The sequence below is a fragment of the Apostichopus japonicus genome, chromosome 2 (assembly GCF_037975245.1).
Source record: "Apostichopus japonicus isolate 1M-3 chromosome 2, ASM3797524v1, whole genome shotgun sequence".
NCBI classification, from domain to species: Eukaryota; Metazoa; Echinodermata; class Holothuroidea; order Aspidochirotida; family Stichopodidae; genus Apostichopus; species Apostichopus japonicus.
This window is the reverse complement of record NC_092562.1, coordinates 8,848,041-8,871,015: the sequence shown is the minus strand read 5'-3', so window position 1 is coordinate 8,871,015 and position 22,975 is coordinate 8,848,041. Positions and strand designations below refer to the sequence as shown.

At 34.8% G+C, this 22,975-nt stretch overlaps 1 protein-coding gene across 2 annotated transcripts; it reads left to right on the top strand.

Moving 5' to 3' along the window:
* The first annotated feature begins 8,288 nt into the window (after positions 1–8,288).
* On the top strand, positions 8,289–19,972 carry LOC139976827 (uncharacterized). 2 transcript variants are annotated; one of them, XM_071985652.1, is made up of 4 exons: positions 8,289–8,554; positions 10,301–13,274; positions 16,039–18,253; positions 18,837–19,972. In XM_071985652.1, the coding sequence occupies exons 3-4, from the start codon at positions 16,058–16,060 to the stop codon at positions 18,846–18,848; spliced, it is 2,208 nt and encodes a 735-aa protein (XP_071841753.1). In that variant the 5' UTR covers positions 8,289–8,554; positions 10,301–13,274; positions 16,039–16,057; the 3' UTR covers positions 18,849–19,972. The 2 variants fall into 2 exon arrangements, with proteins under 2 accessions (XP_071841753.1, XP_071841747.1); XM_071985646.1 differs by lacking the exon at positions 8,289–8,554 and having other exon boundaries at positions 8,609–13,274.
* The last annotated feature ends 3,003 nt before the right edge of the window (positions 19,973–22,975 follow it).

Below are 22,975 nucleotides of genomic sequence, written 5' to 3'. Positions count from 1 at the left end.
TAACCTATGAGAAATAAAATTTCTTGAGAAAGATGATCCCAACTTTGTTTTATAAATATTTTAGAAAATTACACCTGGGAAACATTTTTTTAGAAGTAAATTAAAATCACCATTGTACACTTTTGTCGCACCAAATTGCATCTGACGCAATAGAAAATTTTCCAAAGGGGAGGGGGCACCCCCTCCCTTAGACCCCTCCCCCATATCACTCTAATGCCACTTTGGCCCCTCCCAAACAAAGGCCCTGGATCCGCCAGTGCTGCACATCTGGTTGTCTTACAAAATATGGATTTATATTGTCCATCAGTTAAGTTCGTCAAATGTATTAAAGTCCAATAAACAAGAATCATCCTACTGGAAAACTGTAAAAGAGCACTATGTTTGTCTTTCTGATATATTATGTATAAGAACATATAAAATAATTCAAACAGGAAACAAAATCTGCTGATAATATGACGTCATATGATTATGATGAAACTGGCAAACCATTGCACCAGATCAAATCTAAGGACCTTCAATTGTTCACAAATATCTTAAACCCCTCCCCCATATCAATCGCAAAATGTGCTCCCCCCCCCCTTCAAATTCCTGGCTACGTCGCTGCTAAGTTAATTACATATTTTGATAGAACATTTACCAAGTTTACCGGTGACGCCAGCACGTCAATAAAATGATTCCCCCTTATAACAAAAAAGCCTTGACAGGTCACCTTTGACATTTCTTTCATGAACTTCTGGAGACACAAGATTGTATCATTTGAGATCTTCTCAACAAGTTGAAGGCAACTTAGTGGGAAGGTTCTGACAATGAATTCCAGATTTGATGCTCACACAAAAACCAACACACATACACAAACGGACAGCTTTTAACTGCGGTACCTCCCCATACGGACGTCCGGTCCATGGGTGAACCCCGATACTTGTTTATCGGGTAAATTATGTTTACTATGACAACCGTTGCTATGGCAACTGAGACATTCATAATAGGTTACAGTAGCCAAACGATTACAACATATCATCCTCACTATTGAAGTGCTTAGACAAAGTACTTAACCAACCATAAGTAATATGCATGGTAATACTCTCGCATCTATTCTATAGCATATTATAAACACTCACTTTATATTAGATGATGTTAACAGTTGACAACGACTAGCATTATTACCAGCATCAATTCATCGCCATGGCTGGCATTTTAAGGCATTCAATGTTAATAATTCTCTGTCTTTGGCTACAAATTAAACACACTAGTGAAGGGCAGGTAAGCCTTAACATAATGGAATCAGACTCTTAATGATATGTAATAGGTACCTTACCTTAATGCTGTACCAGGTTATGTAACATTCTGGGTATATACCTGGAATTAATTGTAACGGAAATTCATTTTGTAATTTCTTTTTAGTAATGAAGAATGTCGTAGTTCAAAGTTACTAATACAAAGCCGCATAATAACTCCACGAAGATCCTGCTTCATAAAGTTTAATCTAAATACATTTGTCGTCTTTCACAGTCTCGTGTGGTTGCGAGTTCGCTGTAAGATAAGGTCTACGCAACTAATTATTCCATACGTCCTTGCTGTTTTCATGAGTTTTCTCATGGTAATCTTGGCATTACACAATCTTAAAAGGCCCACTTACATTGACTTCCCAAAACAGTTGGGTGAATTTTGGAGTTATTTTATAAGCACAATATTGCGCTCAGAGCTACTTATACAAACAGGCTTCAATCCCAATTGAAAAGTGCGGTGGGGGAGACATAAATGACTGAACATGTATAAAAATGAAGGAGTGAGCGTCTTGACGCAAAGAATGTATCGGGTGGGGTACAGAGTTTCACCTTAGAGCCCCTGATGGGGTCCAAAGGCGAAGCCCCGGCGGGGTCCAGGGGCGAACTCACACCTAAAAATCTTCAAGTTTGCTTCTGTTTGGTCCTTGAATTGATATGCCAGTCATAAATATATGTTAACAAAAGTCACACCTGACAAGTGATAAGACATAAATTAAGAAAGACATATCTATTCAGCATCTAGTTATAACTTAGGTCCTTTATTGTGATAAATAAAATTGAAACTAAAAACAAACGGAAACATTCTTAAACTTTGCACCCAAGAAAAAAAGCTCACCTTGTTTTCAGATATCTACAACATGCACACACATGGTAATATAAGTACAGTACATGCTTAATTATTTAACATTTTGTTCAATTAATACGAACAACTTGTCAGTTATAAGTTCCCCTATCGGGATCGGTTAAATAGTCCTGTAGAGACTCAACGTTTGTGTTCTCTCATGTAGTTATTATTCATAGTATACGCAATGTATACTTTTGGTGTAAAATACCAGTCATATCAGTTCAGCCATTATCTATCAGTTTATCTTTTGCCGTTGGAATATTACTAAGCTAAACAATCAGAACAGAACAGATATCGAGGTCACAGCCATGATACCGAATTCACTAAGTTAGTTATAAACTGACTGATCGAGTAAATTTCAAATCATCATGTATGTCATTACAAGTCAACTGTTTAAACATAAACAAGTAAACATTCTTAAACTTTGCATGCAAGAATAAAATCACCTTGTAATACAGATTTCTACAACATGCAAACATATGGTATCATAAGTACATTTAAGAGGCACTGTTGGGTACATCACTGGGTTCATGGGTCCAGGGGCCCTAGGGCGAAGCCCCGACGGAGGCCCGGGGTGAACTCATATCTAGAAATCTTCAAGTTTGCTTCTATTTGATCCTTGAATTGATATGTCAGTCATAAATATTATTTAACAAAAGTCACTAGTGATAACCCATAGATTAAGAAAGACTTATCTGTTTAACATCATGGTGTAACCTGGTGTAAATAAAATTGAAACTTACACCAAAATGGAAACATTCTTAAACTTTGCATGCAAGAATAAAAACGCCTATATATATATATATATATATATATATATATATATATATATGTCTACAACATACACATATATTGTATCATAAGATAGCTTCGGTTTGTGGATCCAATCTGGTTGGTGTTTATAATATTCATGATGGGTCCTTTACTCAAAATAACATCACGTCTCTCTTTGATGACATCAAAACGGAGGATAGGAAGTATGCGAGTTGTATAACTACCGATCATATACGTGGCCACATCAGTGTAGGTACATCACGAAATGTTGGATCGCTATTCATATTTGATAAAGAATTGAAGTTCATTCGAGCTCTGAAGCTGCCAGAGGTTATAAAATGGTCAAGAGATATCCTTTATCACAAAGGTGTGTTGCTGATATGCGATTTCGGGGGTAGATGTGCATACGCTGTAACCATTGATATATCTAAAACAGAGGCAGAGTTACTATACGAGCTTCCGAAACCAGATATTGACGAAGAGATTTGGTATCCTTTCAGTATATGTGCAGACAGGGCAGGTTTTGTATACATCTTGTGGTCATCAAGTGAACTGTTTGTTGGAAAATGTATCATCACACAGCACAGTCAAGATGGTCAGCAGTTGTTGACAACCAAACGGACAGAAGATAAAGCACGGTGTATGACAACATTAATGACAGAGAAGGGAGAGAAGCTTGTAGCTACATCACGGTCTGGAAAGATACTTTGTAATGGTCTGGTGAGTATATATCAGTGTTCCTTACTTTAATATTACTAGTAGTAACATAAATGTTGTAATTGGAATAATCTTGATGTAACAACAATAAAAGGGTACATTAAGCTGTGGCAATATTGCCAAGGATATTATCTTTCTGTGATGTATTTATGTATGGCCAGGTAGTAGCTGATATTTATAATTTAAAGATAGTTTTGATTGAATCTAGCTCAAGTAAATAGCATTAGTAGAAATCATGTCCAAACCCAATATACATGAAACCAAAGTGCACAACTTGTTCACAATTTCCTATACGGAATCGTAAAAGAAAAATGAAAGTATTCTACAGAGATCATAGTACTGTTCTTGACAAGTCATCACAATGCCAACTTAAGTTGATTAAAAATAAAATAAACAACAAAAGACAGAAAAAGAAACATAACAGGCAAGAAAGGAAAGAAGATAAGAAAAGAAGGGAATTTTTTGCTGAGAAATGTTACACAAAGAATCGACATCAAACATGTCTTGTTTGTCCATTATAAAATGTGTCCATTATAAAATGTGCTTCATTAGAATAGAGAACTGGATCAACGTTTGTAACTTTATAAATGTTCTTTCCAACAGATGCCAGAATAAAGACTACTGCATAAACATACATGAAAGAAGGAAATACCCAGAGTATACACCACACTGAATCGAATATCATAGGCTGGTTACGATTGATGAGGAGGGAATTATCAACATTTGCTGAAAACCTAGAAACTTTAAGATGAAACGGATCATGATGAATAAGATCCGTCTTCTTAGTTTACATCATTTCACTAGAATTACTTGAAAGGAAAAGAAAAGTGAGCCACCACTTTTGTCCATTAAACAATTAGACCGTCAACCCCTTTAGCTTAGCGGTTACTTTGATACATCATATAGTCGCAAAACCATTAGATACATATGCCGTAGACATATAGAAGGAATATTCATCAAAAGGGGACCAAACTGTAATGTTTGCACAGTTGTATAAATGACTTCAATGGAACTTGTAAAGTTAGATATCGAAAAACAAGTACATTGAAACATATACGTAGAACTGCTAGCGTTCATGCGAATAATTATGTAGCTGGGAACGTGTCTTTACGATATAATTTAGCAGATGAACATGTGGGAGAAATCAAAATGGCTTATTACTTCGCTTCACATTTTGTGTTTATCTGATTGACAGGTTTAAGTAATCTTTTTCTATATTTCGGAAGATCATTTCAGATAGGAAAACTATGTATTTTTCCTGATTGAAGACCCCAGCTTACTTTAGTTTGGTTTCATTGCTTCCTATGTAATTTAATGTAAATATATTCTTGTATATGCGCACTACCCACGATGCATCTGTGTGATTTTACAGACGATTATGATATTTCGCTCGATCATATAGTATCTACTGTATTTGAACTGAAAGAGTCGATTAAAGTATAATCCAAAAGTAAAGAGGAGTGGCAAGTGATATGAAGGATTATAACTAGCTCGCTCCGTATCATTAAAAAATAGCAACAAACATAATGTTGCTCTGAATTGATTAAAGATAATAATTCCGAATGAAGAACAGTTAGTTGCAGCCTCTAATGCTAAATCTTCCTTTCGTGTAGCCTGTGGGATGGCAAAAAATAGCTGAATTTGTTATTCTTCATCTTTACGATGTAATCATAAAAAGGACATTTTTATTACTCTGTTTTCCTATAAATTGATACCATGGATTAGCAACGTCTTTTCATGCATGGATATAGTTTGCATCTAATATACCTTCAACTTGCTGCGCATGAGTTAGACATTTATATTCATTATGTTAAAAGTATTTTATCATCCAGTTTAAAAGCTACTCGGAAATAATGTCAGTTTCATACTCTATTTCTCTTTCTCATTTTGAATACCTAGTTGGGACATTTTCTTTTGAATGTATTGTAATTCTATGTATACCACTTGAACGCATTTGTATTGATAGTTTGGTCAGAATGAATATTCTGTTTCTACCAGATAAATCTTAGGAACTATTCATACATGAAACCCAACCAGGGTTAACTTATAATTATCGATTCTAATCAATGTGATAGCCGGTCATATGGAAAGCCATTTTAACATTTAATCAGGGATTTTAAATATCTGAAATTGTTTCTTATTTTAGACATCTCAATTTTATTACAGATTTCTATAATAACATTCGAGATATAAAATATCTGGAATTATACCTTATTTTAGATATTCATATTCAGATATCTCGAATTCAATTCCTGATATCTCGAATTCAATTCCAGATATCTGAAATATAAATTCAGATATCTAAAATTACTTTCGAGATATCTAAAATTATATTTCAAATATCTAAAATTAAACTCGAAATATTTTCTCAGGTATCTGGAATTGTATTCAAGATATCTGAAATTCTATTTCAGATATCTGGAATTGAATTCGAGATATCTGATTATGAATTTCAGATGCCTGAAATATAATTTCAGATTTCTGAAATATAATTTCAAATATCTTGTTGTCTTCCTTTATTTCGAGATATCTGAAATTGATTTTAAGGTAGACGTAGATAGGCCTATCTAACATAATTTAGATATATCTGAAATTCAATTTGATATACTAGCTGAATGATTGCGAGTTACCTGAAATAGATAGATAGATAGATAGATAGATAGATAGATAGATAGATAGATAGATAGATAGATAGATAGATAGATAGATAGATAGATAGATAGATAGATAGATAGATAGATAGATAGATAGATAGATAGATAGATAGATAGATAGATAGATAGATAGATAGATAGATAGATAGATAGATAGATAGATAGATAGATAGATAGATAGATAGATAGATAGATAGATAGATAGATAGATAGATAGATAGATAGATAGATAGATAGATAGATAGATAGATAGATAGATAGATAGATAGATAGATAGATAGATAGATAGATAGATAGATAGATAGATAGATAGATAGATAGATAGATAGATAGATAGATAGATAGATAGATAGATAGATAGATAGATAGATAGATAGATAGATAGATAGATAGATAGATAGATAGATAGATAGATAGATAGATAGATAGATAGATAGATAGATAGATAGATAGATAGATAGATAGATAGATAGATAGATAGATAGATAGATAGATAGATAGATAGATAGATAGATAGATAGATAGATAGATAGATAGATAGATAGATAGATAGATAGATAGATAGATAGATAGATAGATAGATAGATAGATAGATAGATAGATAGATAGATAGATAGATAGATAGATAGATAGATAGATAGATAGATAGATAGATAGATAGATAGATAGATAGATAGATAGATAGATAGATAGATAGATAGATAGATAGATAGATAGATAGATAGATAGATAGATAGATAGATAGATAGATAGATAGATAGATAGATAGATAGATAGATAGATAGATAGATAGATAGATAGATAGATAGATAGATAGATAGATAGATAGATAGATAGATAGATAGATAGATAGATAGATAGATAGATAGATAGATAGATAGATAGATAGATAGATAGATAGATAGATAGATAGATAGATAGATAGATAGATAGATAGATAGATAGATAGATAGATAGATAGATAGATAGATAGATAGATAGATAGATAGATAGATAGATAGATAGATAGATAGATAGATAGATAGATAGATAGATAGATAGATAGATAGATAGATAGATAGATAGATAGATAGATAGATAGATAGATAGATAGATAGATAGATAGATAGATAGATAGATAGATAGATAGATAGATAGATAGATAGATAGATAGATAGATAGATAGATAGATAGATAGATAGATAGATAGATAGATAGATAGATAGATAGATAGATAGATAGATAGATAGATAGATAGACAGACAGACAAACAGACAAACAGATAGATAGATAGATAGATATATCATATACAATCGCCTACGGTGGAATTACGAACTACCTTACCGGTTTCGAACCTCGTTTTGACGAGATATCGGATCTCGTCAATGCATCAATTTTCTGAATTTTGTCATCTTGTCGAGATGGTAGTAAGTGTGCAACTCGTCAATTTGCATAAAATTGTTGCATTGACGAGATCCGATATCTCGTCAACTCGTCAATTTTCTGAATTTTGTCATCTTGTCGAGATGGTAGTAAATGTGCAACTCGTCAATTTGCAGAAAATTGTTGCATTGACGAGATCCGTTATTTCGTCAAAACGTCAATTTTCTGAATTTTGTCATCTTGTCGAGATGGTAGTAAGTGTGCAACTCGTCAATATGCAGAAAATTGTTGCATTGACTAGATCCGTTATCTCGTCAATGCATCAATTTTCTGAATTTTGTCATTTTTTCGAGATGGTAGCAAGTGTGCAACTCGTCAATTTGCAGAAAATTGATGCATTGACGAGATCCGTTATCTCGTCAATGCATCAATTTTCTGAATTTTGTCATTTTTTCGAGATGGTAGTAAGTGTGCAACTCGTCAATTTGCAGATAATTGTCGTTTTGTCAAGTTGGTAACTCGTCAATGCAATGTCCCTTCTACGCTTCCGTACATTTGCATATTTCTTCTTCTTCTATTTTCTTTCTTCGTTGATTGCAGTTGGAAGTCTGACCTCAATCAGTTGGAAGTCTGACCTCAATATATGGCCGTTACTAGCAAATTTTCGAGCACAGCTACTTGACCCGGAAGTAATTGTTTCGTGCAAATCCGGTTCTACGGACTTCGGTTCGCTACTTCCATGTATGGATGTAATCGGTAAAATTCGCAAACATCCCAATGTCATTCGGGTTTACGAGTATCGTAGCTCGATAAAGGATACTTTAGAGACTCAAATACGATCATTTCCGGAAAGAAACGAAGATTTTACCAATAGAACAGTGCATTTTCTTATCGACGACCAACGCAAAAACATAAAGGTAAGTCAAATCGAGTCGACGTCTATCGTTATGTGACTTTCGCGTCTTAGACAACTTTTAACCGTAAAAATAGCGTTTTTGTAATATATAAGCTTGAATCTTACTCATATTTTTCAGAAAAGTTGTAACTCCCCCGAAAAGTGTGATTTTTTGGTCAACGAAAATGGTGCTCCTATGTGCTTTTGGTTGCCCCTAATACATGTATCCTAACGTACATAATACACATATACACGAAAGCACCGTATCCTATAACGTGCAGCCTAGCGCTATATGTCGACTATGATGTAGCTAGTGCTAGATTTGCAACGTCTCGTATTTTTCGTAATCTTTCTATTCGGCATAGATTCCCTTCATTTTTTTGCGTTAATATGGAAAAACCAGGGAGTTGATAAGTCACGGTACTACTTATGGCTACTAAATAGTTAAAATTTAAATTTCGAGGGCATAGCGGACAGTAATATTACTGTACTAGGCCCCTAGTACAAGCCTAGGCTAGCCTATAGGCCTAGTACTTTTGTATTTACTAAAGTAATATACTACGACAAGTTTTTACTACTGTACAGGTAGGCCCTAGCCTAGTTTTAGTAATACTAGAATACCTGCATAGTTTAGTCCAATTTTAATAATGGACTAAGGCCTATAACCTTTAGTTCTTAGCCTACGCCTTCTCGTCCTTGTGTAATAATTCTAAGGGGCCTGTTCTTGAAAAGATTTGGACTGCATAAGATACAATTTAGTATTATTATTATTTTACAAAAATTATTAGTAGTACAAGTAGACTGCCTTTGTACTATGTATAAGTTAAGATCATGGCTTATGATGAGTTTTATTAAAGCTGGACTGGGTGAAAATTTCCGCCATCCTGGGATCGGGATCCATTTCAATGTCACTTTGTTACAAGTGTTCAAGACCGGTATTAGATCCATGACTTAAGTCTAGGCCCAATTCCCTATGCTTAATATGTAGAGCAAGATACGTAACACAGAAATAAAACTAGCTTGCTTTATACTGCTTACACTTTATACTTATTGCTATTACAGTTAGACCTACTGCTGGTACTTGAGAACAATTGCACCTCATAGAGCCATGTAGTTGTACATAGCTACTTATAATTCCAGGTGACTTAAAACAATATCAGGGATCATTTTGTGACAACATGTTTTGCTGTTAACGAGAGTTTACGATCTTTTTATTGTTATGTTGTTTTCTATGATAGGTACAGTAGTAGAAGTACTTAGTTAGTCATTCACGTACAGTCTTCCCTATGTGTGTGTGTGTCACACACAGATTTCTCTAAGGTGCTTTCCCATGTATATATGACCAAAAAAAAGTTATTCCCAAAAAGAAGAAAAGTTTCATTCACTATTAGATTTGTTTTGTTATGTATAATGACTAACATTGCAAAATGCAGTTCCACTGGTATTAAGTATTAGCCCAGAGAGCTTCCAGAGTTTATTACATCCTCATGTTTATTATCCTCATATCTGAAGTCTTCATATAAGAGTTTATTTATAGAAATCTGTTAATAAATGTAGTCTCACATTCTATTTAATACTATATATCTTTAAGTTCCTAGCTCTCTTATATGTACCCGTAGTAAGAAGGAATGCAGCCTGTGGATCAGTTAAGTGCCTGTTGTTACAACTCTGCTCCAAACTATTGTTTGTTTAATCAGGTTGTATTATTAGTGTGCTACCTTTAAGCAATTTTGTTTTCTATATATGTGTAATTTACATTTTTCCTCAGTTTCTGTTATACTCTTATAGAAAGAACAAGTTGTGTGCAGCAACAGGCTGTAATATACTCAGCAGTCTCATGCCTATTCTCTAGCTAACTCGAACAGGTTATTGGCCCAGACACATACACTGGAAGTTAACTGTGTAGAATAGATTGTTGTTTGGAATTTATGTTCTGATTTTGGAACCATTTCTTGGGAATTGTCGGTACTTAAATTGGTTAATTTAGTCGTGACAACTGACCAATATGGCTGGAACAACAGAAAATATGACGTGGAAAATTAACAAAATGGATGGCTCGAACTGGCTGACATGGAATTTCCAGATGAGACATTTGTTTCTTGCAAAAGGCCTGTGGGCTATGAGGATGGCTCAGGAAAGTTGGGGGTTACTGTATGTGAGAAGTAGAAGAGTGCAAACTTGAAAAAGACACAACTGGCATTTTTCACCATTGTGCTTGCAATAGCATCTAGTCAGCTGGAATTAATTACAACAAGTGAGAAACCTAGTGATGCTTAGGATGCCTTGCGTACTCTGTTCGAAAAGGATTCTCTAACCAACAAAATTCAGCTCAAGAAAAAGTACCTCAGAACTGAAATGGCAGAGGGCAAGTCAGTTGGAAATAATTTGAATTATATGAAAGGAAGTATGGATCGTTGGGCTGCTATTGGTGCTCCTATTTCTGAAGAAGATCAGGTTGTTAAAGTTATATGTCAAGTTTGGACTTATTTATTTACTTTCTACTCTTACCTTTTACTTTTATATATTTGTCTTTTAATTTTAATCTTATGCTATATGTCACAGGTATATCTCACCATTTCAAAGTTACAAAACTATCCATCCTGCCACCTGAACTGTTTTTGCTATGTCATGCCTTCACTATGCCACCTTGAAATACCCCTTCCAGTCATAATGCACTTGACATTGTGTGTGATTTTTTTTCAGACAACATTATTGTATGAAGTCTTCACAGTATGAAGTGTGTTTCATTTCAAGAAGTATTCAAATTTTGTTAAGCTATTCCTTCCATTTGAACAAAGTATTTCACTTTGAAGTGATCGAAGTAATTTATATTTCATGCCCATATTTTCACAGGACATTAAAACATGTTCTTTCATGGAGAGTGTCACACAAATGTTTTTTGTTTTCTTTTTTCTGTTGCTTAAAGTGCCTTATTGTTACAGTTATAAAATCAATAAAAGACCAGGCAACTCTATTTCCACTGTTGACTTATGTTCTACTATGCATGTGCAAAAGAAAAAGAAAACAGCCCTACTCAAAATATTTGGTCAGAGTATCCATAGAACGTAATGTATCCAAACACGTCCTGTGTACTGAAAGTCAGCTTTTAATTAAAGTCCCCATATGTGGCAAAACCACCTCATCCCTCCAAAATACCCTAACTCTTCCCAAAGCTGGTGAACACCACACCCATCCCAAAGCTGGGAAACTCCAAACCCTTCCCCACATCCGCTAAGCACCACATTCCCTCCCCAAAACCCCTAAAAACACCACACCCCTCCCCTAAACAACACACCCCTACCCAAGCCACAGTACTTAACTTCAATATTGGCAAGCAGTTATGTAGTGTGATACATGAACCAAACAAGGATTGGTATTGACTGGAAAACTGTTAACTGATATTTATTGATGAATATAAGCAACAGATGAGTACCCAGCTTTGCAGAATCTCACTGAGTAAGGGCTACTGTGGAATTATGGTAAGTGGGTAAGTATAAATCATTTGGTATTGTAGGTATAAATCATTCGGAATTGTTGGAAGTTCCTTAGAAAGCAACTAGAAATAAGGTTTGGCCTAGGCCATGTTACCTTTGTATATTCAATGTGGTATGACCCCTTCAGTTTTGACAACAGACTCAGGAAAATTTGTGTTACCTTAATAGTTACCACCATTAATTTAGCTAGAAAGGAAACACCATCTCCCTTGCCCCCTCCCCCATTTTGTCTCTCTTACCCCTCCCATACGCAGCTCTCAGTAATTTCACATTTTACCTAATCATATATTAGAATTTGGGACAAAATTTCTTCCAAACCTTAGCACAACTTAAATTACTTAATTTCACGCCACAAAACCTAACATTCCTAATAGACCGTACACTAAAGGAATGGGTTCCACTACATTGAAAACGATTTGAATGAAGTCTTGTCGGTAGTAGCCCATAGCATGAAAACGGCTTGGCGAAAGTCTACCTAATTTCAAAATGGCGGCGACAGCAACAAAATCGCCGAGTCGAGGTAATCGTTTTGTGACTGGCCGTCTTAGACAACCATTTCACCGAAACTTTACAGCATCATGTAGGAGAGTATAAGATCCACAAATGGGAGAACTTTTTTGCTGTAACTCTCTTTCGTTGGTTCGTTTTGGCCTATTTTGTGTCAGTTAGGAATACATGTGTGAGGACGAAGTTCAATTGCAATCGTTGTTTCATAGGTTTTCGTTGATTTTTTCTCGGGTATCTTTGCCCTACCATACATTGGTATTACTTTTAATCCATTCTGTGAGGTTCCGGTAAGTTGTAAACTATCAATGTCTGTAAATTCTGTGAGTGAAACGTAGGACCGACTTTACGTTAAATGCGGGCAAATTCAAATTTAATGATATGCGTGATCGTTGATCATTCTTCGAGGTCACGGGGTCAGACTTCCAACTGATTGGTTCATCGTTGAATTAGTTTCCCAAATGGGCGTCCATAGAAATATGGCTCTGCACTAATTTACGGGAGGGTGTAAGGTAATTGCTCAATATGTTAGCACCCAAATCAGCAACAGAGGATATTCAGTATTAACGCTTGGACGCTTGGTTTTGGACGTACATCGGTACTTCGCGTCTTGTGTGTTGTATTTTCAATTAGTTTTTTGAAAACAACAAAAGCAAAAACAACAACAACAACTGTATAAAGTAGGATTCAATAAGTTTGATATTTCAACTTGAACTGCAAAGGACTAAAAGCTAAAAGTTCAAGGTTAGTAACTATTTCTGTTCCGCTATAGGTAATGAATGAAGGTACAGTACACATTGTATTATATTATATGTATGGCTCTCGGCCATTTTTACCCGGAAGTATTGAATGGTGCAGGGTTGGTTATAAAACGAAACTACAGTAGTTAATTACGTTAAACAAAGAGCTTTGAATCAAGAACAGTTAGAATAAGTGTTCTATGATAGGTATTAAACAACTTAATTATGGAATAGCTTAAAAGTACCTGGGCAACACTAGTTTCATAAAAAATAAACACCATATTACAGTAGGAATTTGACTATAATATGAAATTTGTGTATCGCTTCTGCCATTGATAGTAATGCATAAGACCTTCTTAATTAAATCGAGATCAAATGACATATGATACCATGTTTAACAGCTGCCGCATGAAGGTAGTGATGGAATGACTATAACTATCTGCACTGTTTTACTTGGGGACATCAAGCTTCTGGAAAATCTACAGGTGAATTAAAGTTCTTATAAAAGAGTGGATAGGGCCCTGATCGTCGTTGTAGCTGACTCCCAGGTCAGTATGGGGTCTGTGAGTCTCCCAATAGAAAAAATAGACGTTTCTACGTCACATGGTGCGTTCTTAAATATTTGCAATATGAAATATAGAGTAAATCCGAGACAGAACCATTTCCCTTGACTGGCGATGGAGGTGAGGCATGGCTACCTGCACCCTCCTGTGATAAACGCCACTAACTGTGTCAGCTTCATGACAGCTGGTTGTATGGAGGCATGGCTACCTGCACCCTCCTTGATACAAGCCACTAACTGTGTCAGCTTCATGACAGCTGGTTGTATTGAGGCATGGCTACCTGCACCCTCCTAGATACACACCACTGTGTCAGCTTCATGACAGTTGGTTGTATTGAGGCATGGCTACCTGCACCCTCCTTGATACAAGCCACTAACTGTGTCAGCTTCGTGACAGCTGGTTGTGTTAGTCATCATCTACATTAAAAGCCGTGCATGTTATTTTTTGTACCAATATATCGCCACAAATTCCTAAATTCTTACATTTAACAATTACATACTGTTTCAACCTGTTACTTTAGCATAGACACTTATATATAATGCTTTCTAATACAGCTACTCCCGAGTAACATCATATAAAACACTCTGATATCATAGAATACTCTACTTGTCAAGTAATAGTCGGGGAGAAGTCATTTCATTAAATGCTACTGGGGCTATCAATGGATAATTTCCATACAAAACTACATGTCATTTAGGAAGTGGAAATTTCGGAGGAGGGGGGGGGGCAGCTGGGGACTTGGAGGGTCAGCTATTAAACTAGAACTTCAGGTATAATGAGTAACAGTGTTAAAACAACAACATGGCAAACATCTTAGTACCCAGGCTTAGCACGTTATACTGCAGTCTCTGTGTCAAAACTCCCGGATATATAATTATCTCAAAACACTTCAATATCATCACAGGTGGCATTTCTTACCAAACTGAATGCAAAATATAATTTATATATAGTGTCATATTGCTTGTACGTGAAAAATAAAGTAATATATAATATACTGGAAAGGAGATTAGTGAATGCTGCAGGCTTTCTTTATTTCCTGGCTCAACATATAGCCTCACCGATGTATGGGCCAGGTTACTCAGATACTTTAAGCTATCAATGAAATCTGTATTTCTAATATTTTGAACCCAGTTGAAAAATTCAAATTTCATTGTGTTCAGCAAATGAGAATGAAACAATGATAAACTCACAGCACAATGTTTGAGCTCCCGTTATGAGATACACATGTCATTATGAGCCTGATATTAGGCTAGTGCCTACACGAGTCAGCCACTTAACCTGGGTGGGGGACACTCCATATTATTTTCTTTTACCCTCAGAAAGGGAAATGTGTCCCCCTACCCCCTCACCCCTCCCCACATGATTGCGCCCCTGATGTACAGACCTAAAGTTATACCTAAGAATGCACCATATTCCGGGTATGGACTCCTACATTGCGACATAGGTATTACTATAATGACCCAAGTTCAGCCCCCCCCCCCACATTTAAAATTGCTCATTTTCCTCTGGCCCATTCTCAAAGTTTAAACGCCATACCTTAATCAATTGGGGAAAAGTTAAATTTGCCCCTTCCCATCCTTCACTTCGTTACGCTGCCCATGCCACTGAGTGACTCTTTGTGGTTATATGATGCTAAAGGCTTGGTAACCTGTGTAATCGCGATGGCGTGTGTGTGTGTGTGTTGAGGGGGGGGGGGGGCTTTGTTTGCTGTATCAAGAAGCATAAGTTGAATCAATGTCATGCTTGGTACAGGAGGTAGATGTCCCATGTTGTGTAAATGCGCTTCCCATTTCATGCATATTGATGAGTGGGCGGGGTTAACGTACAATTCATATGGCAATATCTCTTCAACCCTATGTCTGCTTTAGTTCATACTTGGATGGTGATGTAACAACATAGTAAGTATATGCTCTTTTCATATTCATGAGTTGGTGGGGCGTAATGGAAATAGTCAAAAACTGCTTGTAACACACATATATCTCATCAAACACAAGTATCCGAACAATTCTATTATGCCAGTGATCGAGTTGCACCAATTTCTCAACTTCTGTATTTATAGGGCAAGAAATACCAGTCATACCGTAGGTTACAAAGAAAAGTTATTGAATTCAGTTTATTGAAGGTCTTTCCACTTAATTGTTATGCTCTCAATTTGTTAATCCAAATTATGATATTAATAAACATTAATCATAATTTTCTTTACAGATATAATTTCGAGACAAAAATGGCCTGCCCATCTTCTTGGAAAGACATCGAAGATAAATTCTTCGAATGTTCAATTTGTTTGGATCTGTTTAAAGAACCGAAACTATTACCATGTCTGCATAGATTGTGTAAACAATGTCTGGAACCTATACTAGAAGGCAAAATTGGTACATTTGAATGTCCTCTTTGTAAAGATGTCTGTAAAATACCAAACAATAGGATAGATGGATTCAAAACTGACTTCCATATGAAAAGTATGCTGCAGTTTATTCAGCTACAGAAAACATTTGAAAATGAAGAAGAGAGAGAATGTATTGGCTGTGAAGAGAAGTTAAAGGTTACAGCATACTGCTTTATGTGTAAAGAATTTCTTTGTGAAAAGTGTTATCACTTTCATTTGACCAAGAAGATATTTGCCAAACATCAGAAACATGTATTAGGTCTGAATGATCTTGAGAGAAAAAGTCTCACACAAGAAAAACTTGCATCATTGATAGAAGCTCCTAGGTGCCATACTCACCCAGAACACATGGCTCAGTTGTGTTGTTGTACTTGTGGAAACCTCCCCGTTTGCATGACATGTACGTATGGTGAACACAAAGGTCATGACCTACAAGACGTTGCGAATGTGTCGAAAAAAGAAAGAAAGAGATTGCAGAAGAAAATGGTAAAACTTGTAAAACGGAAAGAAAATGTTGCCACCTTAACCCATAAGATAATCAGAGTAAATACAGAACTTACATCAATCGTTGCTGAAACAAAAGCAAAATGGAAAACGCAGTACGAGGATAAGACCAAGAAATTAAAGAATAAAAAAGAGAAAGCAAAGAGAGAATTCAACAGATTCAAAACAGTTCTTGAAGAAAGGACTCGAAAAGAATTGAAAGAATTAGAAACAGAAATGGAAGAGAAAATTAGAGAAATAAGGGATGTGTACGACAGGATCATTGAATTGAAACTTTCGGAATTTAAAGAGATAGAGGATACCAAACGAAATGAAATAGAAAACAGAGAATTAAAGATTGATGAAACAATGAACAAACTTGATGCAGAAATGAATGAGAGAAATAAAACAATAGACGAACAACAGCAACGCAAGCTTAGAGAAACACAAAACTTATCAGATCGTTGTAATCAATGGGTCAATAAGTTTGAAAATATGTCTACTATAGCTTCGAGTGTCCTTGAATCACATAACCACTGGACAGACGCACAGTGTATTCCTGATATAAGAGCTGTGAGTGAACATCTAGTTGAGGATCTAATGAAAGATTTTCAAGAAATGGAATCTTTATCTGATATAACAATGGATGATTTATCAATCTTGTGGACTGATAGAGTACATATATCGGATAATGTAGAATCTGTTGTTGATGTTGATGTTTCCGAAGCTAAAAGGGTTTTTGTATATGGCATAACAAGTACCGGATCTGGTTACATCATCGTCTCTGGGAAATTATCATGTGACCATTCATTTATCACTGTCATAAACAGACAAGGACGTCAGATTCATACCAAGATAGATAGAGCCAAAGGGAGCTCTCAGTTTCCCAATCGTTACTGTGCTGCTTTATCATGTGATGAGATAGCTTCGGTTTGTGGATCCAATCTGGTTGGTGTTCATAATATTCATGATGGGTCCTTTACTCAAAAAAACATCACGTCCCTCTTTGATGACATCAAAACGGAGGATAGGAAGTATGCGTGTTGTATAACTACCGATCATATACGTGGCCACATCATTGTAGGTACATCACGAAATGTTGGATCGCTATTCATATTTGATAAAAAATTAAAGTTCATTCGAGCTCCGAAGCTGCCAAAGGTTATGAAATGGTCAAGAGATATCCTTTATCATAAAGGTGTTTTGCTGATATGCCATTTCGAGGGTAGATGTGCATACGCTGTAACCATTGATATATCTAAAACAGAGGCAGAGTTACTATACGAGCTTCCGAAACCAGATATTGACGGAGAGACATGGTACCCTTTCAGTATATGTGCAGACAGGGCAGGTTTTGTATACATATTGTGGTCATCAAGTGAACTGTTTGTTGGAAAATGTATCATCACACAGCACAGTCAAGATGGTAAGCAGTTGTTGACAACCAAACGGACAGAAGATACAGCACGGTGTATGACAACATTGATGACAGAGAAGGGAGAGATGCTTGTAGCTACATCACGGTCTGGAAAGATACTTTGTTATAGTCTGGTGAGTATATATCAGTGTTCCTTACTTTAATATTACTAGTAGTAACATAAATGTTGTAATTGGAATAATCTTGATGTAACAACAATAAAAGGGTACATTAAGCTGTGGCAATATTGCCAAGGATATTATCTTTCTGTGATGTGTTTATGTATGGCCAAGTAGTAGCTGATATTTATAATTTAAAGATAGTTTTGATTGAATCTAGTTCAAGTAAATAGCATTAGTAGAAATCATGTCCAAACCCAATATACATGAAACCAAAGTGCACAACTTGTTCACAATTTCCTATACGGAATCGTAAAAGAAAAATGAAAGTATTCTACAGAGACCATAGTACTGTCTTTGACAAGTCATCACAATGCCAACTTAAGTTGATTAAAAATAAAATAAACAACAAAAGACAGAAAAAGAAACATAACAGGCAAGAAAGGAAAGAAGATAAGAAGAGAAGGGAGTTGTTTGCTGAGAAATGTTACACAAGAATCGACATCAAACATGTCTTGTTTGTACATTCTAAAATGTGCTTCATTAGAATAGAGAACTGGATCAACGTTTGTAACTTTATAAATGTTCTTTCCAACAGATGCCAGAATAAAGACTACTGCGTAAGCATACAAGAAAGAGTATACACCACACTGAATCGAATATCCAAGGCTGGGTGCAGCTGATGAGGAGGGAATTATCAACATTTGCTGAAAACCTAGAAACTTTAAGATGAAACGGATCATGATGATTAAGATCCGTCATCTTAGTTTACATCATTTCACTAGAATAACTTGAAAGGAAAAGAAAAGTGAGCCACCACCTTCCTTTGTCCATTAAGCAATTAGACTGTCAACCCCTTTCGATTAACGGTTACTTTGATAAATCATATAGTCGCAAAACCATAAGATATATTTGCCGTAAAGACGTACGTTTACCAAACCTCGCTTAAAGTTGGCTGCCAAGGAATACTAATGCCGGCCGAACTGTAATGTTTGCGGAGTTGAATAAATTACTTCAATGGAACTTGTAAAGTTAGATATCGAAAATCAAGTACATTGAAACATATACGTAGAACCGCTGACGTTCATGCGAATAATTATGGAGCTGGGAACGCGTCTTTATAATTTAGCATATGAACATGTGGGAGAAATCAAATGGTTTGTAACCTCGTATGACATCATGTGTCTATCTAATTGACAGTTTGAAATAAAAATATTCTACAATTCGGAAGATCATTTCAGATAGGAAAACTGTGTAGTTTTCCTGCTTGAAGACCCCAGCTTACTTTAGCCTTGACCTGGTTTTATTGCTTCTTATGACATTCGCTCGCCCATAGTCTCTACTGTATTAGATCTGATAGAGTAGATTTAAATATAATCCAAAAGTGGAGAGGAGTGGCAAGTGATATGAAGGATGACTAGCTCGCTCCGTATTATCAAAACAATAGCAACAAACGTAATGTTGCTCTGAATTGTTCAATGATAATAATTCCGAATGAAGAACAGTTATTTGCAGCCTCCAATGCTAAATATTACTTCGTGTAGCCTATGGGATGGCAAAAACTAGCTGAATTTTTATGCTTTATCTTTTAAGATAGGATGTAATCATATAAAGGTCTTTTTTATTACTCTGTTATCTGATTACCCATCTTGCTACGCATAAGCCAGAAATGTATATTCATTATGTTAAAATTATTTGTTTATCCAGTTTTAAAGTAATTCAGAAATAATGTCAGTTTCACATTTCTCTTTCTCATTTTGAATACCCAGTTGGGACATTTTCTTTTACATTTATTGTAATTTAATGTACCGTTTGAACGCACTTGTACTGATAGTATGGGCAGTATGAATATTCTGTTTCTACCAGATAAAGCTTAGGAACTATTCATACATGAAAACTAACCAAGATTAACTTTATGATTATCGATTCTAGTCAATGTGATAGCCGGTCATATGGAAAGCTATTTTAACATTTAATCAGGGATTTTAGATATCTAAAATTGCATTCGAGATGTCTAAAATTCTATTTCAGATATCTAAAATTAAATTCGAAATACCTAAAATTGTTTTTCAGATATCTGAAATCGAACACAAGATACATACACACACATATATATATATATATATATATATATATATATATATATATATATATATATATATATATATATATATATATATTGACTAGAATCGATAGATACAATAATTCAATTATTGTATCTCACTCGAGATCCAGCCTTTCTCTAAATGCAGCATAGTTGTTTAACAGTTTTTCCGTTATTCATATATATATATATATATATATATATATATATATATATATATATATATATATATATATATATATATATATATATATATATATATATATATATATATATATATATATATATATATATATATATATATATATATATAAATCCATTTCATTATGATAAAGTCTGTTCAAAGTAGCCAGATAAAGGTAGCTATATAAGTTAGGCTTGAGTAATGCTCCTGATGAGCAAAGCCGCCAACAGCTAACAGAAACCGTACTTCTTTATATAGGGAGATGTTACATTTTTAACGTTTCTTTACATATGAAATTGAAGCTGGTGTTTGCATGTTTTAATTTGTCATAATACATTACCCCCCTCCCACCATCCCAAGTGGCACTATGACATTACACATTGGGGCAATTCCATGCTAACGGAAGGACATTGGGACTAATTTTCTGACATTTGAACAAGTATATCATGAATATCCCCATTTATTACAACAAATAATTGTCATCGTTGACTAGCTATAACTACGTACTTCAATTTTCACTTATTTTTTTTACACAAACCCTTCCCATTTAGGAAATAAAAAGAAGGAACAACATACTACAGTACAACTTGGAAACTCTTGAACAATGGCACAGTTGTTTCCTTCTTTAAATCTGAGGATTCACACGAGTTTGGGTTGGATATTATGAATGTGCATGTGAACGTAAGAATTTTTTATATGTATACAGGAAGGAAATAAAAAGAAGGAACAACATACTATGGTACAACTTGGAAACACTTGAACAATGGCACAGTTGTTTCCTTTTTTTAAATCTGAGGATTCACACGAGGTTGGGTTGGATATTATGAAATGTGCCTGTGAGCTTAAGAAATTTCACATTCCAATTTAGGGTATCGTATAGTGGAAAAGCTTCCAAAACTTTTGAAGGATACTTAGAAAATATTGTCAGAGACATTTCACGTAATACACTCACTTGAAAATGAAGAACTGCACACAATTTTCCGTAGTCTGTGTGCTTCATAAGAATTCTGACTTAACAGATTACGCCACTGGAACTATTATTTTTGCAATTGTATGCGCTCACATTTCATATATCCCTTGTCTATTTCATACATTGTAGAAAATGGTGGAGGTTATTTTAAAATAAATAGGACCAATATATTACCCTTTCAGCAACTGACTCTCCTTGCCCTCCCTACCTCAACATCCCTCTATCCGACACCATCCATGTCAACCAAGAAAAACATACTAAAACACTTACATCGGCGCCCATAACCCATACAAATTCCTTGTCTATTTTATACATTGCAACAAAACGTGGGCGTTCTTTTTAAAATTAATAAGACCAAGATATCACCCCTTTCAACAGCCGGCTCTCCTAGCCCTCTTTACCACCTCGACGAATATGTTTACACTACAATTACTACTTTGTAAGAATTTTTTCGATCAGCAAAAGATATGAGAACTCAAATTCTATTTGTTATATTTAAAATATTGACAACTTTCGGTACAAAAGATCCTTTTTTAATTACACTATACTAAAGTCAAAATGTGGAAATCTTTAGAGCGCGTTTTCTCAAAACTCACATTTTGAACATTCGTCACTTCCCCAGAACGGGGACGATATATATTTATATATAAATATATATATATAAATATATATATATATAAATATATATATATATATATATATATATATATATATATATATATATTTATATATATATTTATATATATATATATATATTTATATTTATATATATATATAAATATATACGGTATATATATATATATATATACAGGCTATATATATATTTATATATATATATGCTATATATAGGCTAAACATATAGGCTATATATGACATATATAGGCAATATATATGCTATATATAGGCTATACATATAGGATATAGCTATAGGCTATATATAAAGGCTATATATAGGATATATATAGGCTATATATAGGCTATATATAAAGGCTATATATATAGAAACATAAGCTCACTGTTGTATGGCTTTTTTCGTTATTGAACCGTCTACAGCATGGACTGCGAAAAAGGGCACGAACTACCAGGGGCAGTGGGATATTGTGCCAATAAGAGGCACTTCAACTGATAACAAAAAACCTGTGGCATTCATTACCCCCATAAAATAAAAGGGGCAAAACCTACTTAACGACTCAAACGTAATTCACCGTCGCCAAACTTCTGCAAGTTATTTTAAGCTAATTAGGTTCCCACTAGATAACTTATGTTTCATATGCGGACGGTTAGTTTTTTTTACAGAATTCAAATGTTTTATATGAAAAAGCTGTAAGGCAGTGTACATTATATATAACGAACTAGTTATTTACGAACAGCGCCATCGGTGAGCCGCTCCGACTGAGGAAAGTTAACCAGTACTCCATGCCTCCTAACTTACGATAAAATGGCTAACACTTTTCAAAACTTCCTTTCACTCTATAGTAT